The sequence below is a fragment of the Electrona antarctica genome (assembly GCF_951216825.1).
Source record: "Electrona antarctica genome assembly, chromosome: 9".
Lineage (NCBI taxonomy): Eukaryota > Metazoa > Chordata > Actinopteri > Myctophiformes > Myctophidae > Electrona > Electrona antarctica.
The window spans coordinates 37988561-38008056 of NC_136790.1; the positions used below are offsets into that span (position 1 = coordinate 37988561).

At 43.1% G+C, this 19496-nt stretch overlaps 1 protein-coding gene across 2 annotated transcripts; it reads right to left on the bottom strand.

Annotated features, from left to right (window-relative positions):
- Positions 1-92: 92 nt before the first annotated feature.
- ddx27 (DEAD (Asp-Glu-Ala-Asp) box polypeptide 27) lies at positions 93-19108 on the bottom strand. Of its 2 annotated transcripts, XM_079510025.1 has the most exons (22): positions 18885-19108; positions 17233-17376; positions 16326-16385; positions 15920-16094; positions 15015-15064; positions 14282-14368; positions 13820-13925; positions 13480-13653; positions 12672-12822; positions 10970-11069; positions 9566-9707; positions 8513-8666; positions 7209-7290; positions 6518-6695; positions 4164-4270; positions 3860-3953; positions 3432-3523; positions 2975-3095; positions 2393-2483; positions 1607-1678; positions 1529-1564; positions 93-690 (listed from the first exon to the last, which is right to left on the bottom strand). In XM_079510025.1, exons 1-22 carry the CDS (start codon positions 18969-18971, stop codon positions 675-677), a joined length of 2319 nt encoding a protein of 772 aa, XP_079366151.1. In that variant the 5' UTR covers positions 18972-19108; the 3' UTR covers positions 93-674. The 2 variants fall into 2 exon arrangements, with proteins under 2 accessions (XP_079366151.1, XP_079366150.1); XM_079510024.1 differs by having other exon boundaries at positions 1529-1678.
- Positions 19109-19496: the final 388 nt, after the last annotated feature.

Genomic DNA, 19496 nt, shown 5'->3' on the forward strand with positions numbered 1-19496 from the left:
TAGCACTTAATGACAGCAGTATAGTCAACATTTTCATTTTTTTACATTTCTGTGCCTTTTTTTATAGATCCCCCCCCACCTTGCCCTCCCCCCACCCCTTCCAAGATCTGTCCATCTATGGGCAATGTCTTGTTGCCAGTACACATTCACAAATGTACATTGCGAGTGACCTAATTCGACATCACACTGGCCAGTATTTGAATGTATAAAATACAGAAAAAACAAACAATAAAGTAGACATTGATATTTTTCTATCAAATAAAGACACCAGTCTGCCTTAAAATTGAAGGCAGAATTCAAGAAAGAATGACATTTTGTCGAATAGGTGTCGAATATATGTTCTGAATTCCGATACTGCCTAAATGGTCTCAATATCATAAATAATGCAGAGACATGCAGCATCTATGAATTTATGTCTATTCTTTAGGACACTGTGTATTGGTGTTTGTGTCTGTAGTAATTGGCACAGCTCTGTCCTTTAGTCAATCATTACATCTTTATTGATAAAGAATTTCACGTATAACAGATACTAGTAGATAGTTTTACACCCAAAACAATGAATGATGTATGAATTATGAAAAATAAAAACTGGAAAATCCAATGTTTTCAACCGATAGTCCAGTCCAGTATGGTATAGTCCAGTCCGGTATGATACAGTCCAGTGATCTCTATGTTTACTTCCTCTTAAACCTGAAAGACAAGGTGTTTTTGTATCCATTAAAAAAAAACTGGCTGATATTAGCAGCAAACAGGAAAGAAAACCCTACAAACTGTGTTCTGTCACTCTAACCATCATTCTGTAGCTCCAATTATAATTGTCCCCAATCCCTCTTTATTCTTTGTTTACTGTGTTTTTGTTGTTTTGAATGTTACGCTATCTATGCTGCTGCATTGTCTGAAGGAAGCCAAACAAAAATAGGTTTTACTCTTATGTACCTGTACACAAGATGTAACAATAAAGTACAACCATGAACCTCTAGGGCCTGCCATGTACTGGGTCCCGCTTGTATTGAACTCCACCACTAACTAGGCTTGGGCGATATTGATTTTTTGATATCGATATTGATAACGTGAATAATATCGCGATAATCGGTATTATCGGTTTTATTAATAAAACATTAATATATCACACGGGCTGAATTTCCCCTCTCCTCTCCTCTCCTCTCCAGTCAAAATGTCCCCTCCCCTCCCCTCCCCTCCCCTCTCCTGTCAAAATTTCCCCTCCCCTCCCCTCTCCAGTCAAAATTTCCCCACGATATTAGTATTATGACGGTATTATTGAGTGGTGTTTTATATACTCCGCGATATTACCGGTATTCGGTATTATTTATATACTCTGCGATATTACCGGTATTGATTTAAAATATCGCGGTAAACGGTAATATCGGTATATTGCCCAAGCCTACCACTAACTCTTTATTTTATAACATTCCAGAAAAGTAAAATACAGTATTCTCATATTGGATATTTCCTGGACAGTTTTCCATTGGATACGTTTATAGAGGTCAAAAGTGTACAGTTCACTCACTTGGATTTGGTTTTGGATTTAAAACCACCGCTTCCACCTCCTGTCTTGTTGTTCATCCCTCCTTTCTTGTTGTTCATCCCTCCTTTCTTGTTGTTCATCCCTCCTTTCTTGCCGTTCATCCCCAGTCTCTTCCTGTCCTCAAAGGACGGTCTGAAACATAAACTTTGTTACAGAATCTCAAGAAATTGAATTAATAACTTTCAATCAAGGGACGAGGCTGGGGAAAGCGAGAATCCGAGATAAATGGGTTTTAAAAATCCAGTTATATAAATCCAAGATTTTCAGCGCAATTATTGCGCAGCGCGGGGGGGGCTACCTGCTCTCCTAGTCCTACTCCTACTGCTGAAATCATCAGCTTGTGCTGTTGCTCATCTTGTCCTTATGAAAGGGGGCTGAGCCCCTGCCTTTTTGACCGCCGGAGAAAAGTGTTCTCTCCATCCTGAACTGCATGTTAAAACAATTCCCCTCCGAGGCTCTGAACCTCGCCGGCATCATCAGCGCATCTGCATTAAATCTTTCTTAATTGAGCGTGTGACGCAGGCGTGCACAGTGCGCACACACAGAATTATAGGAACTACAAGCTCACAACGCACCGCAGGCGACGCGTTGTGAGCTTGTAGAGTGGCTATTTTGGGTGTGCGGTACAGGCACCGCGCAACGAAGTCGAAGTATAGGCACAATCGAAACTAAAATGAGAACATGCAGCGACTCATTCATTTCGAGTGGAGAGCTACACTGCAGGGTGATGCTAAGTGAAGTGAACCATTCCGAAACAGATACGGGCGGGTTATGCAAAAAAGCTGGGCCGCGCAACACTACTACACACAGTCACTAACACCAACCCAACAGACAGACAGGTCTTACCCTGCTCTGTAGTGTTTCAGAGCCTTGCTGCTGGTGTTGGTCAACTCCTTGTCAAACACAGACTTCTTGCCCCCATTAACTTTCTTTTTGGCTGTTGGGGACACACACACACACACACACACACACACACACACACACACACACACACACACACACACACACACACACACACACACACACACACACACACACACACACACACACACACACACACACACACACACACACACACACACACACACACACACACACACACACACACACACACACACACACACACACACACACACACACACACACACACACACACACACACGTTTAGAAGATTGAGAACACGTTCCTGGGATCTTTGTGTGAAATATGTGGTTTTACATATTTTAGATTTCCTCAGTACTGGGCTCACTTCCTGGACTACAACTCCCATAATGCTTTGGTGCACTGCTCCTCCTTGTGGATAGGGGGAGGGCTGTCTTACTGAGATAACATGTAGTCCAGGAAGTAAGTGAGCCCAGTGACACTGATAAAATCTAAAATATGTAGAATGGGCCTCGGGTCTAACTGAGATAATAGTGGCAGACCTACCTTGGGGTGGGGCCTCTTCCTCGGGCATGGCTCTGGCTCTCTTGGGGCGACGCTCTCTCTTGGCGGCTCGCTCTGCATACATCTGAGACTTGAGCTGTTCAAACTGAGCACGCTCCTCGGCCTGGGGGCGGGGCAACACTTTGTGTCAATCAAGGTACAGTACCTACTTCTGTGCGTGTAGGTGTGTGAACTCGGTGTTTGTGGGTATGTGTGTGCATGCGTGTATTGTATATACATACATAAAATACATACATAATTTAACTGCCATTGTCAATGTTTTATTGAAATTGTGTTTTATAATTGTATAATATTACAGTAACTGTAGGCTACCTCTAGAGTACATATACCACTGCTATTACAGGTGACACACATGCTAGATAAATAGTAATAATACAAACAGTAATAGTAACACTACTACTTATAATTACAATACAAATATTAATACTACTGTATTTACAGTCAGTATTTTCTTCTTTCCGTCTTTGAGGAATTTTGCCCTCTTTTTAGTTCCTCTCAGAGCCGTGTCAAAGTCCTGCAGAGCTTTATTCACTAGAAGAGATGGAGATAGAAGGATGGATAGATTAATAATAATAATAATTCGGGCACAAAAAGTTAAAATATGCAGATAAGAGGTTTCTGCCCGACAGCAACGATATTTAAGTGTGTCATACTGTTATATGTTGCTCTATATTTAAGTGTGTCATACTGTTATATGTTGCTCTATATTTAAGTGTGTCATACTGTTATATGTTGCTCTATATTTAAGTGTGTCATACTGTTATATGTTGCTCTATATTTAAGTGTGTCATACTGTTATATGTTGCTCTATATTTAAGTGTGTCATACTGTTATATGTTGCTCTATATTTAAGTGTGTCATACTGACTGCGTTCTTTCTTTCTCTCCTGTCGGGTTTGGAACCAGCCTCTCTCTGGCGCCTCCTCCTCTGTCTGGGTGAGACGCTTCTGGGCCACACTGATCTGAAAGACAAACGGTAGCAAAGTTGTGCGTCGGTCCAGTGGTGCCCGAGATTAGCTGATCACGGACAGACAGATACACTCACAGGACCGAGTACAATAATCTATCTCACACTCACACACAGCAACAGACAGACAGACAGACAGACAGACAGACAGACAGACAGACAGACAGACAGACAGACAGACAGACAGACAGACAGACAGACAGACCTGAGCCTCTGTAGCAGCCATCGATCTTTCTTCCCTCTCCAGTCTCATGACGGCATAAATATCTTTCTCCAGATTGGTGATGTGATCTCTGAACTTTAAGATGACCTCTGATACACAGACAGACAGACAGACAGACAGACAGACAGACAGACAGACAGACAGACAGACAGACAGACAGACAGACAGACAGACAGGTTAGTCTGCAGTAGGGCTGGTTATGCTACCATTGTATAAAAAGGTATAATACAGGGTTAAGCAGATTAATTGATTTAGTTGATTGTATAAAAGAATTTGAATAAATATCCCCCCTCCCCCTGATCCTTCCTCCCCCTCCTGTGTCTGACCTAGACACAGGAGCAAGCAGATTGGCTGTATTAGCTCATTGCTAAAGGAAAATCAACACTTTCGCACAGGAAACTGTGTTCAAATCAGTGGTAGAAGATCAGTTGTTTAAATAACTGGGGTTACTGAAGTAACCTAGAGTTACATATATGTTTTTCTTTTTCTTTAACTGGGGTTACTGAAGTAACCTAGAGTTACATATATGTTTTTCTTTTTCTTCCCTCGGTTAACTGCCCAGCTCTAGTCTGTAGTAACATGTAGTAGGTCGTGTAGTCAGTAGGTATTGTACTAGTCAGTACTTTCACTAGGTAGTGTAGACAGTAGTGTCAGTACCTTGAGGCCTGCACTAGGTAGTGTACTAGTCAGTAGTGTCAGTAACTTGAGGCAGTACTCGGGCCTTCACTAGGTAGTGTACCAGTCAGTAGTGTCAGTACCTTGAGACAGTACCCTGGCCTTCACTAGGTAGTGTAGTCAGTAGTGTCAGTACCTTGAGGCAGTACTCGGGCCTTCACTAGGTAGTGTAGTAGTCAGTAGTGTCAGTACCTTGAGGCCTTCACTAGGTAGTGTACTAGTCAGTAGTGTCAGTACCTTGAGGCCTTCACTAGGTAGTGTAGTAGTCAGTAGTGTCAGTACCTTGAGGCCTTCACTAGGTAGTGTACTAGTCAGTAGTGTCAGTACCTTGAGGCCTTCACTAGGTAGTGTAGTAGTCAGTACCTTGAGGCCTTCACTAGATAGTGTAGTAGTCAGTAGTGTCAGTACCTTGAGGCAGCACTCGGGCCTTCACTAGGTAGTGTAGTCAGTAGTGTCAGTACCTTGAGGCCTTCACTAGGTAGTGTAGTAGTCAGTAGTGTCAGTACCTTGAGGCCTTCACTAGGTAGTGTAGTCAGTAGTGTCAGTACCTTGAGGCCTTCACTAGGTAGTGTAGTCAGTAGTGTCAGTACCTTGAGGCCTTCACTAGGTAGTGTAGTCAGTAGTGTCAGTACCTTGAGGCCTTCACTAGGTAGTGTAGTCAGTAGTGTCAGTACCTTGAGGCCTTCACTAGGTAGTGTAGTCAGTAGTGTCAGTACCTTGAGGCCTTCACTAGGTAGTGTAGTCAGTAGTGTCAGTACCTTGAGGCCTTCACTAGGTAGTGTAGTCAGTAGTGTCAGTACCTTGAGGCCTTCACTAGGTAGTGTAGTCACTAGTCAGTAGTGTCAGTACCTTGAGGCCTTCACTAGGTAGTGTAGTCAGTAGTGTCAGTACCTTGAGGCCTTCACTAGGTAGTGTAGTCAGTAGTGTCAGTACCTTGAGGCCTTCACTAGGTAGTGTAGTCAGTAGTGTCAGTACCTTGAGGCCTTCACTAGGTAGTGTAGTCAGTAGTGTCAGTACCTTGAGGCCTTCACTAGGTAGTGTAGTCAGTAGTGTCAGTACCTTGAGGCAGCACTCGGGCCTTCACTAGGTAGTGTAGTCAGTAGTGTCAGTACCTTGAGGCCTTCACTAGGTAGTGTAGTCAGTAGTGTCAGTACCTTGAGGCCTTCACTAGGTAGTGTAGTCAGTAGTGTCAGTACCTTGGGGCCTTCACTAGGTAGTGTAGTCAGTAGTGTCAGTACCTTGGGGCCTTCACTAGGTAGTGTAGTCAGTAGTGTCAGTACCTTGAGGCCTTCACTAGGTAGTGTAGTCAGTAGTGTCAGTACCTTGAGGCCTTCACTAGGTAGTGTAGTCAGTAGTGTCAGTACCTTGAGGCCTTCACTAGGTAGTGTAGTCAGTAGTGTCAGTACCTTGAGGCCTTCACTAGGTAGTGTAGTCAGTAGTGTCAGTACCTTGAGGCCTTCACTAGGTAGTGTAGTCAGTAGTGTCAGTACCTTGAGGCCTTCACTAGGTAGTGTAGTCAGTAGTGTCAGTACCTTGAGGCCTTCACTAGGTAGTGTAGTAGTCAGTAGTGTCAGTACCTTGAGGCCTTCACTAGGTAGTGTAGTCAGTAGTGTCAGTACCTTGAGGCCTTCACTAGGTAGTGTAGTCAGTAGTGTCAGTACCTTGAGGCAGCACTCGGGCCTTCACTGCGCTCCTGGCCGCCTTCACGATGTCCTTCAACATGCGTCTCTCCTGCTCTCCTACCAGAGACACAGAGCGTCCTGCTTTACCCGCACGCGCCGTTCGGCCCACGCGGTGGACGTAATGCTTCGCCGTGTTGGGCATGGTGAAGTTTATCACCTACACACACACAACACAACATTTTAGTACAGTGATTTTATGAAAGCCATTTAAAAAAGAAATAGGGCATTTTAACTGTAAGCCCAAAGCCGAATAATAGCAGACCTACAAGCTCACAACACAAGCTTCTGTACTTTTTTGTCTCTGTGTCTGTACCAAACCTCTTTGCCGAAAATAGGCGATCTACAAGCTCAAATCATGTCGTAACACAAGTTGTGAGCTTGTCGTGTTGCTATTTTCACTAAATATTTGCCCCGAAATAGGGATGCTAGGTCAAGTGTTAAACATCTAAAACACTAACACATTCCCTTTTGAGACATGTCCACTGTGTGAATGTGGCCGTTCAGGAACCACTCGTCCGATCGACTTCACACGCCGACCTCACACGCCGACTCTTAGGACTTGGGTCCTAAGCAACTTGTTGAGTGTGAAGTCGATCGGATGAATGGTTCCTGAGACATAAGGAGGACAGACAGGACTAAAATAGATCAGCAATAATAAAGTGTTTCAGACCGTCTTGACTCCATCGATGTCCAGACCTCTGGCTGCAACATCTGTCGCCACCAAGATATCTATCTGGTCATCTTTAAAACGCCTGGACAGGACAGCAGAGAGGAGAGGAGGAAAGGAGAGAAGAGGAGGAGATAAAGTTCTGATCTGGTTCCATTGTACTTACTTACTGATGCCGTGTTTGAATCATTCACTAATTCAGTTCATCAATGTTTGTAGAGCAGGTGCTCCATGGCAATGAATTACTGTTCAGTTAGGCGGTACATTTGCACACTCTCAAACACAACTTTACTACATTGTAGATTGGGGTCCCAGAGATACAAATCCCATGGTGGTATGTGGCCTAATGCATATAGTTCACAGCCTATAAAACACAATACATATAATAAAAACAATAAACATTTGAACCACATTACAACATCACAGATGCAAATAAATATAGGGTTGCATGAGGGTTACAACTTCAAGCATCAAAAGTAGCAGATGTACTGATGTACAAGCTCGAAACGTCTTGCGAGGCAACACGTTTCAAGCTTGTAGATCTGCTACTTTTGAATTTGAATCATGGAAAGTAACACTTTCGAAGATAATAGGTTTCCACCCAACAGAGACGATATCAAACTAGAGTGGTGGAATTCAGTCAATCAGTAATATGAAATAAAAGGGAAAGAAAGCTTAAAAGGTGGTGGTTGTGCTTTAACCCATTTTGGGCGGGAACCCCTTTTGGTGTTTCAAGCATTCTGTTATACTTTAGCTATTGAAAAAACAAGCTCATAGCGCGCCACCGAGTGGCGCGCTATGAGCTTGTAGATCTGCTATTTTTGAAAAATCATAAAAATGCGGCACAAATCTTTGAATAGGTATATATTCTTTCAGGGCTAACGTTTTTTTAATTTCGACGTCAGGCCTAAATGGGCTAATACATGTGTGGACAGGGGAGATGTACAGTACACACAGGCCTGTGGTACAGTCGTTCTGGGAGATGTACAGGGGAGATGTACAGTACACACAGGCCTGTGGTACAGTGGTTCTTTAATACATGTGTGGACAGGGGAGATGTACAGTACACACAGGCCTGTGGTACAGTGGTTCTGCCAGCAGCACAAGGAATCAGACCATAGTTATGCTGCCATGTTACAAGGACAAACTGTACCATAAACAATAGCCATCAGGCCTGGGAGAGACATCTTGGCTCTTGCGTCATGTACAATATAATGTATCATAGGCACAGAGATGAATGGCATAAGATGTGTGTGTGTGTGTGTGTGTGTGTGTGTGTGTGTGTGTGTGTGTGTGTGTGTGTGTACCTGAGGTTCTCCAGCCTCTGGGTCTGGCTCAGGTCTCCGTGCAGCTCTCCAACCTTCAGACCCATGAGGCCCAGCAGGATGTGCAGGCGGTGGGCCTGCTTCTTAGTCTGAGTGAACAGCATCACGTGATCCTGGAAGGAGCGTGTCAGCAAGGCTGAGACACACACGCACGCGCACACACACACACACACACACGAGTAAGAATTACAATTAGCAGGATTATTAACCCATTTTGACCTGAGATCAGATTCTAAAAACGTCTTCCACATCCTGACAGTTTTCTGAAAAAGCTATGTTTCTATGTCAGTCGTTCTTCGATTTTTCAAAAATAGCAGACCTACAAGCTCGTAGCGCGCCACTCGGTGGCGCGCTATGAGCTTGTAGATCTGCTATTTTTCAATAGCTAAAGCATAACATAATGCTAACACCAAAAGGGGTTACCGCCAAAAATGGGTTAAGTATAATGGTAAAATATGGAGCGTTCATTTTAAATCATTGACTGCCATTGAGGCATGTATATGTAATTTAAATCCAACGCACGCACAGACCCCCATTGGCGCAATACATTGATTACAATATAATAGAGGGCGCTTCTGCAACCTGGGAGTGATCCTAGGATATTCCGAAGAAGATTACACCCAGAAATAACGTGATCTAAAAAAAACTCCAAGCTGGTTTTAGAATTTATTAAAAAACTCATTTTCACTGCTTTCTGTTCGCAGACAGCGTTTTTGGTAAGCTAAATTCAACTGCCAATAAATAAAGAATGAAACATTGCAGTGACACACTACCCCGACCCCCTTTATTCGTTTTTTACGTCGTCATAGAACAAAATAGTCTGATGGTCTTGAAAGATTACCGGTAGTAAAAAGCGCTCCAAAACGCTGGCAGTGTGTACAGACTGTTCTCAAGAAACTCAAACAGTAAATGAGTTAAGACACATTTCAGATGACTAGAATGTGCTGTCACAATCAACACTGGAGTAGAGTAGTACAGACACATTTCAGATGACTAGAATGTGCTGTCACAATCAACACTGGAGGAGAGTAGTACCTGCTACAATAGCTTCTCTGTCCCCCTCTCTGTTGGGTCGTATTCTGATGAACTCTTGTCGCAGGTAGGGGGCGACGTCTGTGTTACTGTTTACAAAGATTCTGATTGGCTGCTGCAGAGAGACAGACGCCAGGTCCTTCACCTAGAAATCACACACGTACGGTAAAGTTATTATCAGTTATCACCACCTAGCATGTGGTACAGTTATTGAAGTGGGTTCCGGGGACCACCAGGGGCCGTTAAAATGTCACAGCACGCCACTTTGTGCTGCACTGCGAGCTTGTACATCTGCTAGTTTTGATTTTATGTATTTTTTATATTGGAAATGTTTAGAAAATCACCCATAGCACAAAACATTATTTTCCCTTCCTAGCGTACGTTAGGGCATTCATTAAAAAAATCGAAAGTCAAAAAATAAAATAAATTAAATTGATTTCCCCATATTATATGTTTTGCTCTGTGTGTGCATGTGTACAGAATTCAAACTGTAGGATTGAGTATTGTCACAGACGGACAGAAGTCATTCTTTCCCTTTGCATACCGCACCGGAGCGCACTCGCCTATTAGTTTGCATTGCATTCAGAACACGCCCTTAATTAACAACCTAACTGCAGCTGTGTGTGGCTCTCAGCGCGGTCGGTGTACCACCGAAGTTGAACTGCATCATGTGCTGTGTCAGAGAAGTAACATATAGAAGCACGCAAACTTTATCCCTAAACTATATCCCCCACACCTCCGTGCTGAAAATAAAACGTCTGGGTTTCCGAGGCTACATCCGTGCTGACGCAATGACTGTCCTGTTTCTGGTTTAGCTTTACGCGCGGGACGCATGAATCTCTCCGTCTCCCGTCAGTGCGGGTTGTTGTTTATTTGCATGGCTCAGAAAATAAGTACGGTAACAAACTAACATGAGAACATTATCGAGGAGGAGAAGGTTCACGTCGTGAACTTGGAAGGTAATAGCAGATTGTATTCTGATGATGTGCCAAACTGCTGCTTGCTGCTGTAATGTTAATATAGACCTAATCCTATGTCTTCTATTGTGTTCTGAAGGTCGGGCTGCTGTACTGCCACTAGTGTTAATGTTATATTTTGTATTGTGTTCTCGGGCCGCTGTGCTGCGCTGCGTTGCGCTGTGTGACAATTATGCCCCCTCTCCTGTTGTGTTCTCTTTTCTGGTCTGTCTACCAGTGTGCGACGCACACTTGTGTGTATGCCTGCACTGTTTAGTATTTACTATTACATTTTTATGTTTTGATAAACAGCGCTTTATAGCGCATATAGATGATACATACACTGTGCCATATTGGAGAGGCCACTGTGTGCGCAGTGCTTTGTTTGACATGCTGCACCGCCCTCTGTTAAAGTCTACGTGTGTGTGTGTGTGTGTGTGTGTGTGCATACCTCCTCGGTCATAGTAGCAGAGAACAGCATGGTCTGTCTCTGGTACGCACACTGTCTGATAATCTCCTTCATCTGCTCCTCAAAGTACTCATCCAGCATTCTGACGCACACACGCACGTGCACACACAAATGCAAGCACGTACACACACACACACACACACACACACACACACACACACACACACAGTCACACAGTCACACAGTCACAGTCAATACTTCTTCTGTGACATTAACAGGTGATTAATTCTTTGACATTGAGAAAAATAAGTACTGTTGATCCCACACAAATGGAACACACTTCAGGACTATGATGTTGTAATCTATCAAGCTTCCTTGAATCAATAAATAAAGGAAAAGAAAGTTGCATATCCGGGCTCCATAAGCACTATTTCTAATTGATGTTTGGGTCTGAAGAAGGCCTAAGGGCAGAAACGTCAATTATACCACAGGTCGTTTTTCGAGGAAGCAATCTGATTGGTTGAAACAGCCTTCTAGCCGTGGGTTAAACCAGCACCATTCACCACCTAATCAAAACAAAGAATTCAGCTGCTCTGTTCTCCCAGAGCGCTAGCAAACTCGGTGGCTAGGCTAGCTAGTTTCTTGGGACATTTGTGGTCGTAGTGACTACATCTGTCATTAAAAAATATTTTTTTTTCAGCGATTCTCTTAGTTTTAAGGGTAACTGTGGTATAATTGCAATATTACACTCGAGGGTGAAGTGGCAATAATCACGTTAACCCACACCCTCTCGTGTAATATTGCTTAATTAACCCATTTAGACCTGACGCCGCATCTGTGTCACATTATAGCGTTTTAACCACTTTCGGCACAATTTTAAACTTCAGCTATTGAAAAATAGCAGATCTACAAGCTCATAGCGCGCCACCGAGTGGCGCGCTACGAGCTTGTAGGTCTGCTATTTTTTTTAAATCGTGAACATGTGGTGCAAATCTTTTTAAACTCAAATAGTTGCTTCTGGGGAGGTCCCTGGAACCACATATTTTGAGATGGGGGTCCGTGGCTCAATAGAGATAATTCTGGGGGTCCTTGACATGAAAAAGGTTGAGCACCACTGACATAGAAACATTGGTTTTTGAGAAAAATGTTAGGATTTAGAAGCCTTTTTTAAAATTTCAATATCAGGTCTAAATGGGTTAAAAATACTGCATATATACTAGTCGACCAGTAAACTAGGCAAATAGTCAACTAGTAAAAATCCCTAGAAGTGAAAGCCCTAGTATATACACATTAACCCATTTAGTAAAGCTAACTATCTAAATCACTAGAAGTGAAAGCCCTAGTATATACACATTAACCCATTTAGTAAAGCTAACTATCTTTTAGCTTGTTAGTTAACTAGTTATTTACATTACAGTTAAGGTCGGGTAGAAACCTCATATGTCCAAAACTCTTCAAAAAGGCGGCACCAACGAGCTTGTATATGTCCCTTTTGATACTTTAGTGTGACGGTGTAGGGATTCTTTATTGTGTATTGTATATTTTAATGTATTGTACCTTTTAAAGTTTTTGATTCATGGGATTTTTATTATTGTTTGGACCCAATGTTTTATACATTTGTCAATAAACTAACTAACTAGCATGACCAAGTAGGGCGTTAAAGAAAAACACAAAAAGTGAAAATATGGAGATAAGAGGTTTCTGCCTGACAGCGATGATGTCTATCTGTTAACTACTTAGTTACCTGTCAGCCTCGTCCAGAACAAGGATCTCTATCTGGGTGAGCTCGAAGGAAGGCGTGTTGTGAAGGTGGTCTATCAGTCGACCTGGAGTGGCTATCAGGACATCAGGACCTGCTCTCAATGCTGCTTCCTGGGTCTTCAGATCCAAACCACCTACACACACACACACACACACACCATTATGTTAAACATGGATATAAAAAAATAGATGCCTCATTTGCCGCTGCAGTTCGTTGGAGCCATGCGTATCGACGTGAGGGCGGAAGGCACGCTACGCCACGCTGCCACTCAAGTGACTACTGGCCAATCACAGCGCGTCATTTCTGGGACCTGAACGTCCGCAGAAGCTTCTGTGAAGCACTAGTCTCATGTTGCCAGAGTGTTGCTTCTCGCAATAGTTGTCTTGTCTGGCTACGCGAGACTAGTGAAGCACCAACGCGGAAGCTTGCCTCACTTGAGTACACACCCCCAGAGCCGAAGGAGGCGTCTACCTTTAAAAAAAAATATATATATATATATATATTGTTTTTGGGGTTTTTTTCAAAGACGTCCACAGACGTCTTGGGCTATGCACGTGCGGTAATACCCAGGACGTCCACAGACGTTTTGGGCTTAAGTGGTGGTACAATATGTTGCAACATTTATTTCAGCAAACAGTACAAGTGCGAATGCACCCTCAAATATAGTTAGTTGTATATAAACTGGGTTAGTTCCAGTACAGAGTGAGTTCAATGTCTTACCCACAGCCAGGCAGGTTGTGACTGCAGTGAACTGGGTTAGTTCCAGTACAGAGTGAGTTCAATGTCTTACCCACAGCCAGGCAGGTTGTGATTGCAGTGAACTGGGCCAGCAGGCGGGCCACAGAGTGGACCTGGATCCCCAGCTCTCTGGTGGGAACCAGCACCAACACACGGGTCACCATGGACTCCCTGGGCTTATAAATCAAACGCTCCAACACCGGCAGCATGAAGGCTGCGGTCTTACCTAGAGAGAGACACACAGAGAAACACAGAGACAGAGCGAGACACACAGAGAGAGAAAGAGAGAGACAGAGAGTAGTAACAATATGGTTACTAGTACTACTGGACGCCATATTACTATAAGCTAGGATGTTATTTTAACCTTCCTAGTTCCTATGAGTTATTATTACCAGTTCCAGTAGCAGCGCAGGCGCAGATGTCTTTCCCCATTAGACCGACCGGAACGCAGGCTTTCTGGATGGGAGTGGGGTCCTTAAAACCCATGGCTGTGATGGCCTGCACACATACACACAAGTTTTAATCCTAGTGACTTTTAGCAGGTGAGAAAACTCTTGCTGTACTCTTGTGTCATCTGGTGGCTGTTTCTTTTAACTGCAGTGTGCACTCTTCAAATCAAACGGCATCTCCCATTCAAGATCTTCGTAGAAAATTTACTTTATATTTTAAAGGTCACGGATTAGATTCTTGCTCATTTTGATCAATTGTTTTTGTTCCATTGATTGTTGTAACACTAATATTGTCACTGTTTACTGAATATAAGCAACTAGAATCATGTAAAAGTATTCTATTCAACTGGAAGTAAAAGCAACTTCTAGGCAGCAGGGGTCAAGGGTCAAAGACTCAAAGCATACCTTCAGGATGGGTCTGGACAGGTTCATGTCCTCAAACCTCAGCAGGTCATCATAGTTGGACGCGTCGTCAAAGAACGCTTCTGGAGGCTAGCACACACACACACACACACACACACAGGAGATCAGGACATCCACATTTTAGAACGATGATTGTCAATCATCGGAGTGAGGCAAAGGAGTTGGTGTTCACAGTCACACCAGTATTGACCACAGTGAATAGACTTTAAAGGGGAAAAAAGGGGTCGCACAGCTCATAGCCATGAGAGTAATATTTTATATAATGTCTCTGTCGTATGGAAACCTCAATGTTCAGGATTCAAGTAAAAAATTCAAGTAAAAAAACATGATACTTTGATTTTCAGTGATGCTGTATCATATGTGTGTGATCAATTAGGGCATCAATTTACAAAAAAACCTTCTAAACATTTGTTTTAACCAATGAAACAACCATTTATCTTGTGAGGACCAGGAAAAACACACACACACACACACACACACACACACACACACACACACACACACACACACACACACACACACACACACACACACACACACACACACACACACACACACACACACACACACACACACACACACACACACACACACACACACACACACACACACACACACACACACACACACACACACACACACACACACGTGACATTAATTCATTCACTACTGTGATGATGTCATAGCAGATCATGTGATCAGGTCGTCACCTCACCTCGTCTCCGGTCTTCTTCTTTGCTCGGTGTTTCTTATCTCTCACGGTGTCTGACAGGAAACAGGAAGTTATATCACACGCTTTAAATTTACCAGGAGATCGTATATTTTAATTTTGCTACATATTTATATCCCTTTTTATCCCCAATTTTGTCTGACTAGCTGGTGAGGAGGAGCCCCCACCGGGAGGACATAGAGCCTCCGTCCTACTGGTGAGGAGGAGCCCCCACCTGGAGGACATAGAGCCTCCGTCCTACTGGTGAGGAGGAGCCCCCACCTGGAGGACATAGAGCCTCCGTCCTACTGGTGAGGAGGAGCCCCCACCGGGAGGACATAGAGCCTCCGTCCTACTGGTGAGGAGGAGCCCCCACCTGGAGGACATAGAGCCTCCGTCCTACTGGTGAGGAGGAGCCCCCACCTGGAGGACATAGAGCCTCCGTCCTACTGGTGAGGAGGAGCCCCCACCGGGAGGACATAGAGCCTCCGTCCTACTGGTGAGGAGGAGCCCCCACCTGGAGGACATAGAGCCTCCGTCCTACTGGTGAGGAGGAGCCCCCACCGGGAGGACATAGAGCCTCCGTCCTACTGGTGAGGAGGAGCCCCCACCGGGAGGACATAGAGCCTCCGTCCTACTGGTGAGGAGGAGCCCCCACCGGGAGGACATAGAGCCTCCGTCCTACTCCTCCCGCCCAACACTCTCTGCTGACAGCCCGTATATATATCACAAATATCACCCTCCCCGCCCGGCTTCCCTCCACCCGAACACAGGCCAATTGTGTTTGCGTAGATGCTCGACGAAGATGCATGGATTAGGAACCCACAACCTCCGCGGTGGTGGACACTGGCTTTAACACTGCACCACCCAACATAAATATTTACATTTACCGCCCCCTGCCGAACACCCACCTGCTTTGGTCAGAACCTCTTCATCGGCAGAACTAAACTCATCCTCTTCATCGCCCTCCTCTTCGCCTGCAGCTGCTTCCACGTCTGGTTTCATATCTTCTTCGTCATCATCACCACCACCTTCCTCTTCCTCACCTTCCGTCTGTGGCTTGGTTGATGACAGCGTTGCCTTCTCCTGAACAGTGGTGGAAGAAGTACTCAGACTTGTTACTGAAGTAAAAGTAGGAAACTAAAACTATAAATATTTAACCAATGAAAAGTATTAACAAGAGAGCTTGTGTGTGAGATGTATGTATATATATATATAATTATATTATAAACCATTATAAACTAGATACAGTAAATATATATATGTATGACATCTACATACTGTAAAATAAAAACACCAACTGAGATCCAGACTCACCTCATTTTTTCGTTTCTTTCTGACTTTCTCAATCTTCTGGTCCAGCGTTGTGGGATTTCTCTGAGAGAGAGAGAGAGAGAGACAGACACACAGGGATTAAAACCAACCACCTAACAGCACACTAGGGCTGCACTATTCATCAAAACATTTCTCTATCTATGATTACTGATCTTCTGATTACTTTTAATTGCAATTACATTAACGATGTATTTGAAAAAAGCCGTTATAAATTGAATTGGTATCATACAACTGCATCATACAACTGCATTTGACGTCTCTTGTCTGTCTCTTCCTCATTCACAGTGCGCATGTCACTGAGCCGAAATTACACGTGTCGAAGAAGGCAGATTATTTAGCATTTATTTAGCCTACTTGGACACTGGACAGGGTATAACAGAGCACAGTGTGTGACAGAAGGTTTTCAAGCTAAAGAAATGAGTGACTAAAGAGTTAAACTGTGTTGTGCAGTACTTAAAAATAATGGAGCACAATCCAGTATGGATTTAGAAGGAGTCCTAATTTGCAAGCAGTGGGTTTGAGAAACATTGAAGGCAATTTGAAGCAATGTAAAGTAATGCTACAGCTACCCCAAGTGTCAACATGAAATCATTTATCAATGAAGGACAAAAACACATCACAGAACTTCCGCCAGAGCACAAACAATACTCAAAACGAGGCGTTGGACAAAATTACCAGCATTACCTACTCTGTCTCAACTGTCGAGACAAACTACAGTAAATAAAGCATAACTACAGTGTTGCTTGCCGAAATACTTACAAGTCCACAGTGCGTCTCATCACAACACATTGTGAGCCTGTAGATCTGCTACTTTCAGCGAGAAACACTTTCTACACTGTCATGCAAGGCAATAAAAGAAACAAGATTGTTGTTGATGATAAATCATTACCTTGGGCTTGAGTTGAGCCAAGACATCAGCCATCACCCAGTCATCATTGGGAACAGTGTCTCTCTCTCCAAACGTAAAGTCTGTGTTAAAGTCTCCGCTTTTCTGACCCAACTTCTTCTTCCTGTTAAGAACTATGGGCTGCTCCTGAGGTGGGGAGAGAGGAGACGAGAGGGTCAAATAAACAGGCATGTACTGAAATCACTTTTAGGCCTATCTGGTAATCAGAAGTAGCCTAACAATTTTCACTTCATTTCACTTCATCGTCAGAACATATTTTCTTAATGGGCGTGGCTAGCGATTCAGGCCTGGGGTCAGGCTAAATCTGAAGAGCACCAGTTTGACCTGTGTGTGTGTGTGTGTGTGTGTGTGTGTGTAAGACACACAACTATTAATAAAGGTAAAGTGACATAATGTCATAGTTATCTGTGTAAGTCAAGTACTTTGTTCACTAGTCACAATGACAACAGTACTGCCTCTTCCTTCCCCACACACACACACACACACACACACACACACACACACACACACACACACACACACACACACACACACACACACACACACACACACACACAGTACAGTACATGTACATTTAGATCTGGAACAATACTTTGTTACACATTTCAAGCCGGAGCCACTGTGTGTACTGTGTAGTTGTTTATTTTTTGCTTATTTTGCTATACCCTATACAGCAGAGGTTCCCAAACTTTTTCGTGTCAAGGACCTTGGGGGTCCTTGACACGAAAAAGTGGCCACGGACCCCCCATTTGAAACAGACACATAAGGGTCCATTTGTAACTATCTCTAATTGAGCTAGGTACCCCCAGCCCCAGGGGTCCCCGGACCCCACTTTGGAAACCACTGCTATACAGTATGTATGGCAACATTAATGTTTTCCAAAAAAAGAAAAGAAAAAAATCAGAAAACTTAGGTCAGGATTTAGAATGCTTTTTTTTTTTTTTAGAATCAGCACCAGGTAAAAGTATTCACTGTCCAACTATTCCATCCTGAGTAAGGGACATGTAGGCCACAACACAACACATTCATTGCTTTGTGTCAATAATGACATTACATCACTATTAGAATGTATAAGGAAGAAAGGAAGTTCTAAATAAGTAAGTAGATATAAAGGGTAGAAAAACTAAATTATATCATAAAGATACTAGAAAGGCCATGTGAATTATTGCATGTATAATGTCTGTGCAAAGAAGGTAACAGTAAAGTATAGGCTACATTAAAGTGATTGATTGATTGAAGTATTTATTAACAGTTTGCAAAATTGCAGTACATTTCAAGCACAGCTCAATACAAAAACTGTGTGTACTGTAGCCTATTACATTGATTCTGTACTCATAAAGTAATAGTATGGCCAATTGGCTATGTGTGTACTGAGTGTATTCGTGTACGCGAGTACTGTAAGTACTCATGTAAGTAGCATACTGTAAAAGAAACAATTCAAAGCTCAATACAAAGTACTAGTACATGTACTAGCCCTGAAACATGACTGTTATAAACTCAATCATGACAGTCATGTTTCAGGGCTAGTACATGAACTTGCTGTATACTAGTAGTATGCGAGTGCTCATATTACTGTATGTTAATGTTAGGACTTTAATGATGCTACTAATTCGTATTATTAGCATAATTAATACCTCTCCGTCATCAGACTCAGATTCTGGCTCTTCCATGACATCTTCATCATCCTGGATGGTTCCGATCAGGTCCAGGTGGCTCAACATGACGTCACGTTAATTTAAGTTATTTAAGTTACTATTTAATGTTGTTTGATATAAAAACTAGTGTGCGCTCGTGCGCCTGTAGCTGTACGCGTACACAAACACACACGTGTGTTGGTGGTGGAAACGGAAAGTGGTACGCTTCCGGGTCATTTCTTTGAGGAGAATTTAAGCTCCAACACCGCCACCTGGCGGTCCGGGGGGGCGACGGTCATAAAACTTCCTAATGATATTACCAAGTTTGTTTGTTGTTTGTTTTTATTATCAAATTACTGTACCGGTAAGTTTATGAAGCTATAGTGACTGATGACATTTTAACATTGTTTCTGATACATTTTGTAGTCATCGCCTTTAAAATAGGTTGTTCAAATACATTTCTAACCTGATGACCCTTCCTTTTTTAAGTGATTAAAGTATAAGTATTCTACCCTGAGCCTAAATAAAATATTATATTTTTGTACTGGGAAAAACACGTCTCTGCTCCTCTTTATTTAAACCTGTGGCTGGGTATTCAGCTGTATTGTGCAT